Here is a 14,065-nt window from a genome sequence, read left to right on the forward strand (position 1 = left end):
CTTGCAATGCCAAGATGAATGTTTAAAACTGTCAAGACTGGAAAGAACATCAAAAGACTGAGTGAACAGAACAACAGGCCATTCAGTCCAAACTGACTTCTCCAGTCTTTATGTTTCCGTCACCATCACCTCTTGATCTCACCCATCAATGTCACCATCTCACCCGATCGATGTAACCATCTCACCCGATCAGTGTCACCATCTCACCCGATCGATGTCACATCTCAGCTGATCGATGTGATCATCTCACCCTATCGATGTAACCTTCTCACTCTATTGGTGTAACCATCTCACCCGATCGATGTCACCATCTCACCCGATCGATGTCACCATCTCACCCGATCGATGTCACATCTCAGCTGATCGATGTCACCATCTCACCCGATCGATGTCACATCTCAGCCGATCGATGTCACCATCTCACCCGATCGATGTCACATCTCAGCCGATCGATGTCACCATCTCACCCGATCGATGTCACATCTCACCCTATCGATGTCACCATCTCACCCGATCGATGTCACATCTCAGCCGATCGATGTCACCATCTCACCCGATCGATGTCACATCTCAGCCGATCGATGTCACCATCTCACCCGATCGATGTCACATCTCACCCTATCGATGTCACTATCTCACCCGATCAATGTCACATCTCAGCCGATCGATGTCACCATCTCACCCGATCACTGTCACCATCTCACCCTATCGATGTAACCTTCTCACTCTATTGGTGTAACCATCTCACCCGAGTGATGTAACCATCTCACCCTATCGATGTAACCATCTCACCTTATCGATGTAACCTTCTCACTCCAGTGATGTAACCATCTCAACCTATCGATGTAACCTTCTCACCCCTGTGATGTAACCATCTCACCCGATCGATGTCACCATCTCACCCTATCGATGTAACCTTCTCACCCCGGTGATGTAACCACCTCACCCGAGTGATGTAACCATCTCACCCTATCGATGTCACCATCTCACCCGAGTGATGTAACCATCTCACCCCGGTGATGTAACCACCTCACCCGAGTGATGTAACCATCTCACCCTATCGATGTAACCTTCTCATCCGAGTGATATAACCATCTCACCATATCGATGTAACCATCTCACCTTATCGATGTAACCTTCTCACTCCAGTGATGTAACCATCTCAACCTATCGATGTAACCTTCTCACCCCTGTGATGTAACCATCTCACCCGATCGATGTCACCATCTCACCCTATCGATGTAACCTTCTCACCCCGGTGATGTAACCACCTCACCCGAGTGATGTAACCATCTCACCCTATCGATGTAACCTTCTCATCCGAGTGATATAACCATCTCACCTGAGTGATGTAACCTACTCCCTCCTCTCACGTGGCTTAACAACTGACAAGAAAAACAAAACTTTTCCGAAAGGTTCAGCAGGCCTAACAGTGTCTGTGCTGAGAGGAACAGAGTTTCCAGGCAGAATTTAATATCATAGAAGGTGCGATTTCATATCATTAGACAGGAAAATATGAGGTAGAGAGAAGGCCTGAGTTCCATCATCCTAATTGAGCTGATTTGAGTCCCTTCAGTGGCAATTTAAGGATCACTTAAATATTCAAGGTCCTGGTATAGTACTATTTAACATTTGGCAGCGAGGAGCCACACTATGCATTTTATCAGGAAAAGCCCCAATGAATTGGCCTAGCACCTAGTTTATCTTTCTACTATATTCATTCATGGGATATGGGCACCTGTGGCTAGGCCAGCATTTATTACCCATCCCTTATTGCCAAGGGGATTGTAACGAGGTCAGACAGGTGGACCTCATAAAATATAGTTGCCCTGATTGGACCAGATTAATAGCCTCAATCAGGGAGCTCTAGGTGACAGATATAAACAGGAACCTTAATCCACACCTCTGTACTCACGGGTTCGAGTGGCTGTTGGAGGGGAAGGCCGTGGCGGCGAGGGTGACCAGGGTCGGGGGGGTGCTGGGTGCCTGGGCGCCGCCGCAGGACATAGCGAGCAGGGCAGCGGTAGACATCTGGTACATGGCCACCGCCATCCGACGCCTTAAAACGGTGGTGCTCGGACCCGACGTAGTGCACCAGTTGGAGGACGCTCAGGTGTGCGGTGGGATCCCGTCCGCGCTCACCCCGGCCCGGACGGAATTTCACATTGGCCCCAAGGTCCCGTACTTCCCGCGGGAGCCTGTGCCCCACAACCTGAGCCGCCTCCGGAATTTTAATTTTGTTCCTTTCCAGGGGGTAAAAAGGCGGGCCCTATATAGACTGCTGCTGCACACCGTCCACCTCTTCTCCCTCATCCACCGTCTGTACACGCCTTGGTGTGCCCATTTGCCACCGGGCAGTGGGGATCCCCAGTGGAGGGCTCTCTACGCGGGAGTCCTCCCCCTTTCTCTCGGGGATCTGGGGTGGAGGGTGCTGCACGCAGCAGTCCCCTGCAACCGCAGATTGCGGTGGTTCACGGACTCCCAGCCCAACTGCTTGTTCTGTGGCGCTGTGGAGTCTGTGGACCATGTATATATTGGGTGTGGGCGTTTGCACTCCCTTTTTGATTTTCTCAAAAACCTCCTCCTCTGCTTTTGGTTGCACTTCAGTCCCACGCTCCTGATCTTCGGGCACCCGGTATGGAGGAGGGAGGGCAGGTCCAAAGACCTCCTCGTGGGTCTGCTCCTGGGCCTGGCCAAACTGGCCATCAACAGGTCCAGGCAGCGGGCCGTGGAGGGGGTCGTTAGGGCCGACTGCCTGCCCCTCTTCTGGGGTTACGTTAGAGCCCGGGTGTCCTTGGAGAAGGAGCACGAAGTGTCCACCAACACCCTGGAGTCGTTCAGGGAGAGGTGGGCGCCGCAGGGAGTGGAGTGCATTATTTCCCCCTCCAACTCTATTTTGATTTAGTCCCTACCCTCCCCTTCACTGTTTGATCACACAGCATTGCCCTTTGATGTGAAGGGCACTGCTTGTCACTGGCCACTCGGGTGTTTCCTTTCTTCCTGGTGGTGGAAATTGAATAAAGATTCGTGCACCTTGTGTCTCTCACTGTGTCTCACACCTGCACAGAGAAACAAATAAACAGGAGCCAAAGCCGGAAGATGTTTAGGGGTGGCTGGGCTGCCTTAGGGGAGGGGAGGGGAGGGGAGGGGAGGGCACACGCGTGCGCTTGCTGGGTCTGTATTGTGTACACTTTATTTTTGACTGGATTGGCTTTTTATATATAAATGTCATTGTTGCTGTCTTTTCATATGTGAAACGGATTTGTGGTTTGCCCTCAATTCCCTGTAAACTGGTTGAATGGTAGGGTTTGGGGCTTAGCTTTGCTGCTCCTCTCTCTTGTAAAATTGTTGTTGTATACAGCTGTAAATGTTAACTGTTTTTCTGTAAACAATTACAAAAGAGTTGAATAAAATTAAAATAAACAGGAGCCAGTGGACAATGACTGTGCTGGAGGAAAGCAGATCTGGGGAGAGTTGGTTGGTTAATATGCAGGGTGGCTGGACATTGGAAAGCTGATGACTCTCCTGCAGAAAAACCAGAGCTGAAAATGTGTTGCTGGAAAAGCACAGCAGGTCAGGCAGCATCCAAGGGGCAGGCGAATCGACGTTTCGGGCATGAGCCCTTCTTCAGGAATGCCCTTCTTCAGCCCTTCTTCGGGCTGATGCCCGAAACGTCGATTCTCCTGTTCCTTGGATGCTGCCTGACCTGCTGCGCTTTTCCAGCAACACATTTTCAGCTCTGATCTCCAGCATCTGCAGTTCTCACTTTCTCCCTGCAGAAAAACTAGCCAAGGATGGTCTGATTAGTATGTGATGTGGTTGGGTTTACAGCTGTATTGGGTCTGTGTTCTATGTACAGTTTCCAATTTGATTGCACTGTCTTGCCTGTGTTTGTTACTGTTATCTTTGTGATGAATGGAAATGGGATTTGAGGTCTGTTCTCTTCTCCCTGAAAACTGGTTGAACAGTGGAGTTTGGGGTTTGGCTTTGATGCCCTTTTCCCTGTATATAGTGGTGTCTTTTTTTTCGTGAAATGCTGCTTTCTGTTTATTGTCCATGTATTTTTTACTGTTTTAGTAAAATAATAAAGAGCCTGAGGCTCTGATGGAGCTTGATCAAAGACAAGTAACTAAAGGATGGCATGATATGACACTCTGGAGGTGAAAGTGAGGACTGCAGATGCTGGCGATCAGAGTCTAGATTAGAGTGGTGCTGGAAAAGCACAGCAGGTCAGGCAGCATCCGAGGAGCAGGAAATTTGATGTTTTGGGCAAAAACCCTTCATCAGGAGTGAGGCAGGGAACAACTGGGGTGGAGAGATAAATTGGAAGGGGGCAGGGGGGGAAAGAAGGTAGCTGAGAGTGCAATAGGTGCATGGGGATGGGGATGAAGGTGATAGGTCAGAGAGGAGGGTGGAGTGGATAGGTGGGAAGGAAAATTGGCAGGTAGGACCTATCACCTTCAGCCCCATCTCCATCCACCTATTGTATGCTTGGCTACCTTCTCACCAACCCCACCCCCTCCCATTTATCTCTCTGCTCTGGAGGCTCCTTGCCTCATTCCTGATTAAGGGCTTTTGCCCAAAATGTTGTTTTCTTTCCCTACTCCTCAGATGCTGCCTGACCTGCTGTGCTTTTCCGGCACCACTCTAATTATGATACTCTGTGGAGTTGTTTCAGGGACAGTTAAGAGTCAACCACATTGCTTGGGTCTGGAGTTCTATGTAGGACAGACTAAGATTGGCAGTTTCCTTCCTGAAAAGATATTTGTGAACCAGATGGGTTTCATGGTCAACATGAGCTGTTAATTCTGGATTTTATTGAGTTCAAATTCCACCATCTACCATGATGGGACTTGAAGCCATGTCCCTACAATATCAGCCTGAGTTACTAGAGTACTTGTCCCATGTGTGGGAACGGGGGGTTGGAGGTTTAATTGCTGTGTGTGTCTTAGGAACATTCCCAGTGATGGGATCAAGGAGACTTCCCCCTGACCCTTTTAATAAGAACTCCTTCCATCCACTGCACTACCTGCAATGACCATCTTACCTGGTGGCACTGCAGTTGTGGACATGGGCTGGTGCTGTGGAGTGACTGACCTCTGGTTGACCAGGCACTTTCTTGTGCATGTGGGACAGTGTCTGTCCGTGAGGATTTCAGGGGGGAATTTCCCTGCGCAGGAATCTGAAACGAGAGAGGTGCCTTATCGGGATTAAATCTCATTGAGCGTCCTGGAAACAGGAGCTTGGGTTGCCAGCCCTTTTCCTCATTCTCGTGAGACCATAAATTCTGCCCAAATGTGACCTCCCATTGGAATTGGGAATATTAAAAATGCAAATTAAATTGTGGGCACACCTACAGCACACGGGACTGCTGCCCTTCAGGAAGGCAGCTCATCAGCACCTTCCAAAGGGCAACTAGGGATAGGCAATAAATGCTGGCCCAGCCAGTGCCACCCACAAAAAACCCGAAGCAAACTTGTATAGTGTGCATTCGGTTGTCTGTGAGCAGTGCACTAAGTTGAAAGAAGTACAAGTACATCACTGACTCACTTGGTATAAAGTTAAAAATTACACAACACCAGGTTATAGTCCAACAGGTTTAATTGGAAGCAACGAGGTAAAATTAATCATCTGATGAAGGAGCGTCGCTCCAAAGGCTGGTGTGCTTCCAATTAAACCTCTTGGACTATAACCTGGTGTTGTGTGATTTTTAACTTTGTACACCCCAGTCCAACACCGGCACCTCCAAATCGTCACTTGGAAGGAGTATTCTGAGAATTGGAGCAGCTAAGAAAGCAGATGTTACATCTCCTGTATTTGCTTGCAAAGCTGCCTCAGGAAAGGGAGGGACTGCTAGAGGTAACTGAAGAGTGTACGAGCATTTTCAGAAGGTAGCAGTTGATTCAGAAAGCTGCAAGTTGATGCCATAATACAGACTGAAATAATTGGCACAGTGATGTTGCTGAACTATTGTTGCTGCCAGCTTTTTGATTACAGTCCCTTGGGTTATGCACTGAGAAGGTACTTGAGATATGACTGGGTTGTCCATAATTTGCTGGCTTGACCTTTGTTGGAGCACAAGGTTTACTGATGTGGGAATACAGTATCTGTAAACACACCTATGCAAGCAAGGTCTTAACAGGAAATCAGCTGGGAATGTGTGCTTTTTGCATTCCTACAAACAGTATATATCCAATAAAATGGCCGAGGCCTCACCACAGTATGAGGGTTTTGTAGCAGACATTCTAACGTTACCAGTGGTTGCAATAAGATAGAACATAGGCACAGGAGTAGGTCATTCAGCCCTTTGAGCCTGTTCAATCATTCAATGAGATCATGGCTGACCTGCAGCCTTACTCCTTATTTTTGCCCAAGGGTTAGACTCTTTGGTTACTTTGGTGAGACTCTTATAGCTATCATGTTGTTCCAGCCACTTGGTTTGTCTCTACCATCTGCTATGGTGACATTTAAACTCTAGTTTAAACCCCAAATGTTACCTGGGTCTCTGGATTAACAGTCCAGCAATAATACCACTCAGGCCATGGCCTCGTTTTCATCTTCCGAGGCCATTCAAAGTAGCCTCTAACTCCCCCTCACGCTCCTGCTTCCCATTAACAACCACTTAGGAGCCTTTCAATCTACTCCAGCAATCAATGCCCATCCTTGTTGAATGAATGGGAAAGAAGGGAGAATGGCAAAGGGAGAAAGTAGGCACAAAAAGAAGCTTCTACCATTCTGATTGTCTGAAATCTGTACAATCCCAAATCTTTAAAAAAAAGGTTTGAAGTGCTCACACCTTTATGTTTTCCAGAACATTTGAAAGAACGTTTAGAGGAATACATGGCTAGATTTCCGAAAGTGAGGATTATGCGCACTAGGAAGAGGGAAGGCCTGATCCGAACCAGGTTGCTAGGAGCTTCAGTGGCCAAAGGTGAAGTTTTGACCTTCCTGGACTCTCACTGTGAGGCCAATGTGAACTGGTTGCCACCATTACTTGGTAAGTGATTTTCTGGGTTCGCTTTAATGACTGTAATAGGCTTAGCTTCTTTGTGTTTTATATTCTGTCCAAGCATGTTCTCTCTCTGAGGGGACAGTTTTCAAATGATATCCCACATGAGACTTTGAAAGGGAGGAATAAGAGAGGTGAGAGAATACAACATCGGAAAAGGGGGTTTTAAACATAATGACCACCAGCTACACTGCCAACCTTATGCATGACACAATGTTGGAGGCAGAGGTGAGTGAACAATTCTAAATACATCTGATACACCTATTTATCCTCATAACAGAATGGCAAAAACACACTGTTGTGACCTAAAGAAAGGCCCAGGGCATAGCTGGCACATAAAATTCAGTGAGGTAAAAACAATGACTGCAGATGCTGGAAACCAGATTCTGGATTAGTGGTGCTGGAAGAGCACAGCAGTTCAGGTAGCATCCAAGTAGCTTCGAAATCGACGTTTCAGGCAAAAGCCCTTCATCAGGAATAAAGGCAGTGAGCCTGAAGCGTGGAGTGATAAGCTAGAGGAGGGTGGGGGTGGGGAGAGAGTAGCATAGAGTGCAATGGGTGAGTGGGGGAGGGGATAAAGGTGATAGGTCAGGGAGGAGAGGGTGGAGTGGATAGGTGGAAAAGGAGATAGGCAGGTAGGACAAGTCCGGACAAGTTATGGGGACAGTTACTGAGCTGGAAGTTTAGAACTAGGGTGAGGTGGGGGAAAGGGAAATGAGGAAACTGTTGAAGTCCACATTGATGCCCTGGGGTTGAAGTGTTCCGAGGTGGAAGATGAGGCGTTCTTCCTCCAGGCGTCTGGTGGTGGGGGAGTGGCGGTGAAGGAGGCCCAGGACCTCCATGTCCTCGGCAGAGTGGGAGGGGGAGTTGAAATGTTGGGCCACGGGGCGGTGTGGTTGATTGGTGCGGGTGTCCCCGAGATGTTCCCTAAAGTGCTCTGCTAGGAGGCGCCCAATCTCCCCAATGTAGAGGAGACCGCATCGAGAGCAACGGATACAATAAATGATATTAGTGGATGTGCAAGTGAAACTTTGATGGATGTGGAAGGCTCTTTTAGGGCCTTGGAGCGAGGTGAGGGAGGAGGTGTGGGCGCAGGTTTTACAGGTCCTGCAGTGGCAGGGGAAAGTGCCAGGATTGGAGGGTGGGTTGTAGGGGGGCGTGGACCTGACCAGGTAGTCACGGAGTGGACGGTCTTTGCGGAAGGCGGAAAGGGGTGGGGAGGGAAATGTATCCCTGGGGGTGGGGTCTGTTTGGAGGTGGCAGAAATGTCAGCGGATGATTTGGTTTATGCGAAGGTTGGTAGGGTGGAAGGTGACCACCGGGGCGTTCTGTCCTTGTTACGGTTGGAGGGGTGGGGTCTGAGGGCGGAGGAAAGGATGTAGACGAGATGCGTTGGAGGGCATCTTTAACCATGTGGGAAGGGAAATTGCAGTCTCTAAAGAAGGAGGCCATCTGGTGTGTTCTGTGGTGGAACTGGTCCTCCTGGGAGCAGATCCGGCGGAGGCGGAGGAATTGGGAATATGGGATGGCATTTTTGCAAGAGGTAGGGTGGGACGAGGTGTAATCCAGGTAGCTGTGGGAGTCGGTGGGTTTGTAAAAAATGTCAGTGTCGAGTCGGTTGTCATTAATGGAGATGGAGAGGTCCAGGAAGGGGAGGGAGGTGTCAGAGATGGTCCAGGTAAATTTAAGGTCAGGGTGGAATGTGTTGGTGAAGTTGATGAATTGCTCAACCTCCTCATGGGAGTACAAGGTGGCGCCAATGCAGTGCCTGATTCACATTGTTCATTTTTGAGATCTTTGAACATTTGCCTGTCAATATTTGCTCTTACATCAGGGCCAATCACTCAGTAAGATTGTCATAACCTGTTACAATCCCAAGTCCAAGATCCAACCAAATGACCAGATTGAGCTGCAGATCCTTCACAGTTCATCCGCCATGTAATCTTGGGGAAATCAGAATCTGAAGGCACTTTGCAAAGTCAGAACCAGGTTTTTTCAGGGATTTAAGTTAAGAATATGCAAGGGGTGGTCAAGGTTGATGCACTCAAATGGTAACTATCACTCAATTAATTGTCAGCTTTAAATCTGAGATATGGAGTTTGGTTTTTCCAAAGAAATAAAGGGACATGGGACAAAGATGAATATATGGAGCTAGCTCACAGACCAACTATGATCTCATTGAATGCTAGAAACTGAAGCAGCTGCTGCTACCTTCAAAACATCCATTGGATGAGTTAGTTTCTCTCTACTGGAGTGTTTAGTCAGGTATAAAATTGTAAATTCTTAACTTTAATTACATTTTGTGCTCACTTTTTCAGTAACTCTCCAAAAAATAGGTTCCTGGGCTTATCCCCACCATATTCATCCATAGCCCTTGCTTACTACCAATCTTAATACCTTAGATGGTTGCCTTTTTTCTCAGATTATTGAGCCTTTATATTTTGATTTTTTAATGAAATAATTGTCCTTCGCCCTCTGTCTGATTTGTTATCCTTGGATCTCTCAACCACCTCGCCTTTCCTCTTCCTTGTAGTCCACATTGCCTTCTACATCCTCCTAGACTGGTTAAAATTAATCCCTTGTAATTCCTTCTACTGCCCCTGGCCTGATTACCCCTGTCTCCTCACCCTACTTAACCTCAGGACCAGTTTGAGCTGCAACATAATTCAGCACTACTTCAGACCAGCTCACTGAAAGCGAGCTCCCAGTCTGTCTGAAACCTGACAATGCCTGATGTGTAATGGCTATTGGTGAGATTTTGAGAGACCTTCTGTTTGAAGCTGAAAATTTGTCAAATACAACAACATACACTTGTATGGCTGTCTCTAATAAAAGCATCCCAAATTGCGTCACAAATTTGGTGCTGAGCAAGATCAGGCTGAGTAACCGACAGCTCATTCAAAGAGCTCAGTTTTAGCAAGGGTCTTGAAGGATGATGGAGCAATAGAGGGAAATGTGGAGATTTGAGAGGAAATTCCAGAACTTTGGGGTCAAAACATTTGAAGGCAGGCTGTCAATTCCTCCAGCGGTGGATACACAGACATCAAAATTAGGTAGAGTGTTGTAGGAATAAAAAGGAAATTCCATGAAGGGGTGAGTCCATTAAGGGACTTATAAAGGATGAGGATTTCAGGATTGAGGCATTGCCAGGCTAGGAGCCAGTGTCGGTCGGCAATGTGAGATTTCCAGCTTTTTCATTATGCACACCAGCCTAATTCTGGTTTGATACCAGACTAGCAACCAAGAGTTCAGATCACACCACACTAAGTTGTAGAATTGAATTCAGAAATCTATTGACCCAGGAATTAGTGGCGAATACCACCTGGATTGTTATACTGTCTCCAGGGGAAGGGATATCATTGGGCCCTTGCATGCCTCCTCTCCTACACATTGAGACTATTCTGTGGAAACAGGTTTGGAGGCAAGACTGGGACTGCAATTCAGAGAATCCAATGTCAGGATGGCCACATCTGAGTGGCCGTGATGGAAATAGGGTCTAGTTGGCCCTAGCTGCCTACTTTGAAGTTGCAGGTAGATCATTTGACTCCACTTCAGATCACAGTACTGAGTTGGCTGGGATTGTATCGACAACCCTTCCCCAGTGAAGTTTCCAGGATCAACCTCCTGTTAGGAAGTATTGGCCATATTGCAGCCACAGTGTGAACGTTGTTCATTGTGGCTAAGCTTCCCATCCAGGTTAGTCTAATGACTGGGAAACTATGGGAATGGTTTTTTAAAACATAGAATTCCCTATGGTGTGGAGCAGATCATTCAACCCACCGAAGAACATCTGACCTGGACCCACCCCACGATCCTATAGCCCTACGTTTACCATGGCTAATCCACCCAGCTTGCACACCACTGGGTACAATGGAGAATTTAACATGGCCAATCCACCTAACCTGCATATCCTCAGAGAATGGTTTCAGGATGGATTCTCCTACATGCATTGGCAGCACTTATCTCTTTCAGTAGCTTCTTAATTAGCTATCTCCCAGCCTGGAATTGAGCCCAAAATGAAGGTCCTTACAATCTCAGTAAAATCCAGCTCATTGCAGTTGACTCAAGGTAACTAGGGATCTGGAATGGTGAGTGTCTTGTCAGAGTTATCCATGTCCCAAGAATGAATCAAGCAAATCACAGTCCATATAAAGTCCATTCATTTTGTGTTGGGACTACGCAAGGAGCAAACAGTGGAATTTGATGTTCTGCTATTACACTTAGGACCCTAGTTTGCTGGGAAGATAATAATGAGCTGAAAGAAGATCACCTTCATGGTTGCGTTAACAAAACAGGAAGTTGCAGCAAGGAAGAGAATGTGTTGTGAGTTGTGAATTGTTCCAAGTTGTTGGATGACTTGTACCAGCTGGGCTGTCAATTTTGTAACGTGGATGAACGTCCTCAAAGTCCCCTCATCTCCCTCCATCTTAATGAAACTCAAATTAATTTCTGAATTAATACAACGTAATCTCATCATCAGAAGATAGTGCTGGCAATTAACAGTGTGAGGACACTCTTCAAATTCCTCCCACATCACTCAACCAACGAAGCTCACAGGAGAGAAATTGTGGGGTTTTGTTCTTGCAGTTGCCACATTATTCCTTGAGAACTTTTAAACTTTTTAAATGAATTTTATTTTTCCTATATTATCTTTGATTATTTTCCTCCCATTGCTTTCGGCTTTTCATTTTTCCCCTCATTTTATTTATGTTTCTGAGCGTGGTTTGATTCTAACTCACTCTCTTCCTCCATCATTCCTCTGCCTCTTTTTCCATCCATTTTGCTGGTCCCATTGCTCAGTGAGGTCCCAAAGGTCACGTGCAACTTGACAATTTTGAGTTCAAGAAGTTGCAACATAAACAGTTTGAGGTGATTGTTGAGGAAAGGAAAAAGCAACCACGGCTAGGGACATAAGGGGCCATGTATACTCCTTCCATGGTAGAACCTATAGGGTGTAGGAACAGATATAGGTCATTTAGCCCATCGACTCTGCTCCACCACACAATGATATCATGGCTGATCTGGTAATCTCAAATCCACTTTCTTGCTTTAACCCTCGATTCCCTGACTGTTTAACTACCTGTCTGTCTCAGTTTAGAATATGCAGAATGACTCAGTCCTCTGTGGCAAAGTATTCTATAGATTCACAGCCCTCAGAGAAGAAATTCCTCCTCATTTCTGTCTGACACGTGCAACCCCTTTACTGTGAGATTGTACCCTCTGGTCCAAAGCTCTCCCATAAGGGGAAACAGCCTTTTCACATCTACCCTGTCAAGTCCTCTCAGAACCTTACATATTTCAGTAAGGTCACCTCCCATTCTTCTGTATTCTAAAAAGTACAAGCTCAATTGACTCAACCTCTCCTCATAAGACAGTCACTGCATTCTTGGCACTTTGTCTTGTGGATATTCTCTGGACTGCCTCCAATATCTTTCCTTTGATAAGGGACCAAAACTGATCACAGCTGTGGCCTGGCCAGTACCGAAAATACTTTTAGCAAAACCTCCTTTCGTTTACATTACATTACCTTCAAAATAAAAGCCAACGCTCCATTTACTTTCCCTCGTACCCTCTGAACACGGATGCTAGCTTTTTATGATTCATGGACAAGGACTTCCAAATCAGTCTGTCTTCAGTCATTCTCCAGTTAAATGATGTTTAGCTCCTCTATTCTCTGTTCCTGTGAGAACAGTGCGAGATGCCGTGACCCAGCAGATTCTGTACCAGCGCCACCTCCAGTCTGATAAATGAACTGCGAAATTATTGGTCACTGTAGCTCCTACACCCTTCACCACCACGCACCCAAACATTGGACTTTTGAGTTGCACTGGGTGCCACCACTAGCCCATCACCCTGAAACGTCTCCAGGATATTCCTTTTGCTTGACTATTTCCTTTTGGAGGGCTCAGTGAGGTCAGCCAGGCAGATTTTAAAAACTTTCAGAAAAACCCCAGTCCTCTCCAGTGCGGGGCATCTCTTGGTGCGAGAATACTGAATCAGAGGATTAAGCCCTTTACTTAGCAAAGCAATCTGCTTGGGTATAACACCAGGTTCTGTGTCATGCACATTGATGGTGTTTCTCCAGGGTACTGAACTTTCTCCATTTCCTCTCAAGTCCAAACAATACAGAATATCACATCCTTTGAGTTCAGATTTTATACCTGTGCCGTGCATGTATTGCCCAGGATGGTTTATTCCATTACACAAAGACAATTCGCAGTAACCAGGAGTGCCTTCAGGACAATAAACACATGGTTTAAAATAAACATAATCATGGGCAAGGAATCCAGATGAAATTTGCCTCAGCAATATCATCAGAAATATTTAATATCCAGCAAAATCCAACCTTGTGTGAGGAGGAAGTCATCCAGACATGAAAATGGTTTCAGGCTTCACAATGGAGTCAAGCTAGGAGCAATTTTCACCCAAGCTGTTTCATATTAAATATTCATGGTGCGAATACTTGCGTTACGCAATTTCATTTATTGCTGTCAGTGGTTCCGAATGCACACTGATCAATTGCCTCTGTTTGCTGTAAAGTTGGCTCTTAAAATCGACAGTAAAATGGAACAAAGATTGTTTTTGAAGGCTGACATCCCAGACATAAATCAGTCCAACCGACTTGCAGAATCTTATCTTCTTTCTTCGGCTTGCTGTGCTGCATTTCCCAGACAAATTGTAAAAGAAAATACATTAAAATTACTATCCGGGAGGGTTCAGGGATGACAAATGGTTCAAGGCTGTGTTCACACCTGAACATAATAACAATCTGAACTGAATGGGAGGGACTCCACGACTGATTGGGGAGTTCTTATCCATTAAGTTATTCTGCAAGTTAGTAGCGTTGAAAGGGATTTATTGGCTCCTACAGGACTTAAGCACGCAATCATTTCTGCTATTCATAATAGTATGGTATTTAATTAAGGTTCGCCATGAAAATTCACATGTTATCGTTGATTGCTGTTTTTAAATCTTAGATTGATCAGTTTTGTAATGCAAAGCCACAAACAGAAAAGGCACAAAGTCAGGTCTATGGGATTACATCAGGAGAGCTAG

General features: G+C 46.3%; 1 protein-coding gene across 6 annotated transcripts in view; it reads left to right on the forward strand.

Annotated features, from left to right (window-relative positions):
* galntl6 (polypeptide N-acetylgalactosaminyltransferase like 6) overlaps positions 1-14,065 on the forward strand; it is a 1,318,845-nt gene that overhangs the window by 1,075,499 nt on the left and 229,281 nt on the right. For all 6 annotated transcript variants that reach the window (XM_072591724.1, XM_072591725.1, XM_072591722.1 and 3 more), the window contains exon 6: positions 6,812-6,997. In XM_072591724.1, coding sequence (XP_072447825.1) covers positions 6,812-6,997 — 186 coding nt within the window. The remainder of the gene's footprint in view (positions 1-6,811; positions 6,998-14,065) is intronic.

The sequence above is a fragment of the Chiloscyllium punctatum genome, chromosome 2, assembly GCF_047496795.1.
Source record: "Chiloscyllium punctatum isolate Juve2018m chromosome 2, sChiPun1.3, whole genome shotgun sequence".
Classification (NCBI taxonomy): Eukaryota; Metazoa; Chordata; class Chondrichthyes; order Orectolobiformes; family Hemiscylliidae; genus Chiloscyllium; species Chiloscyllium punctatum.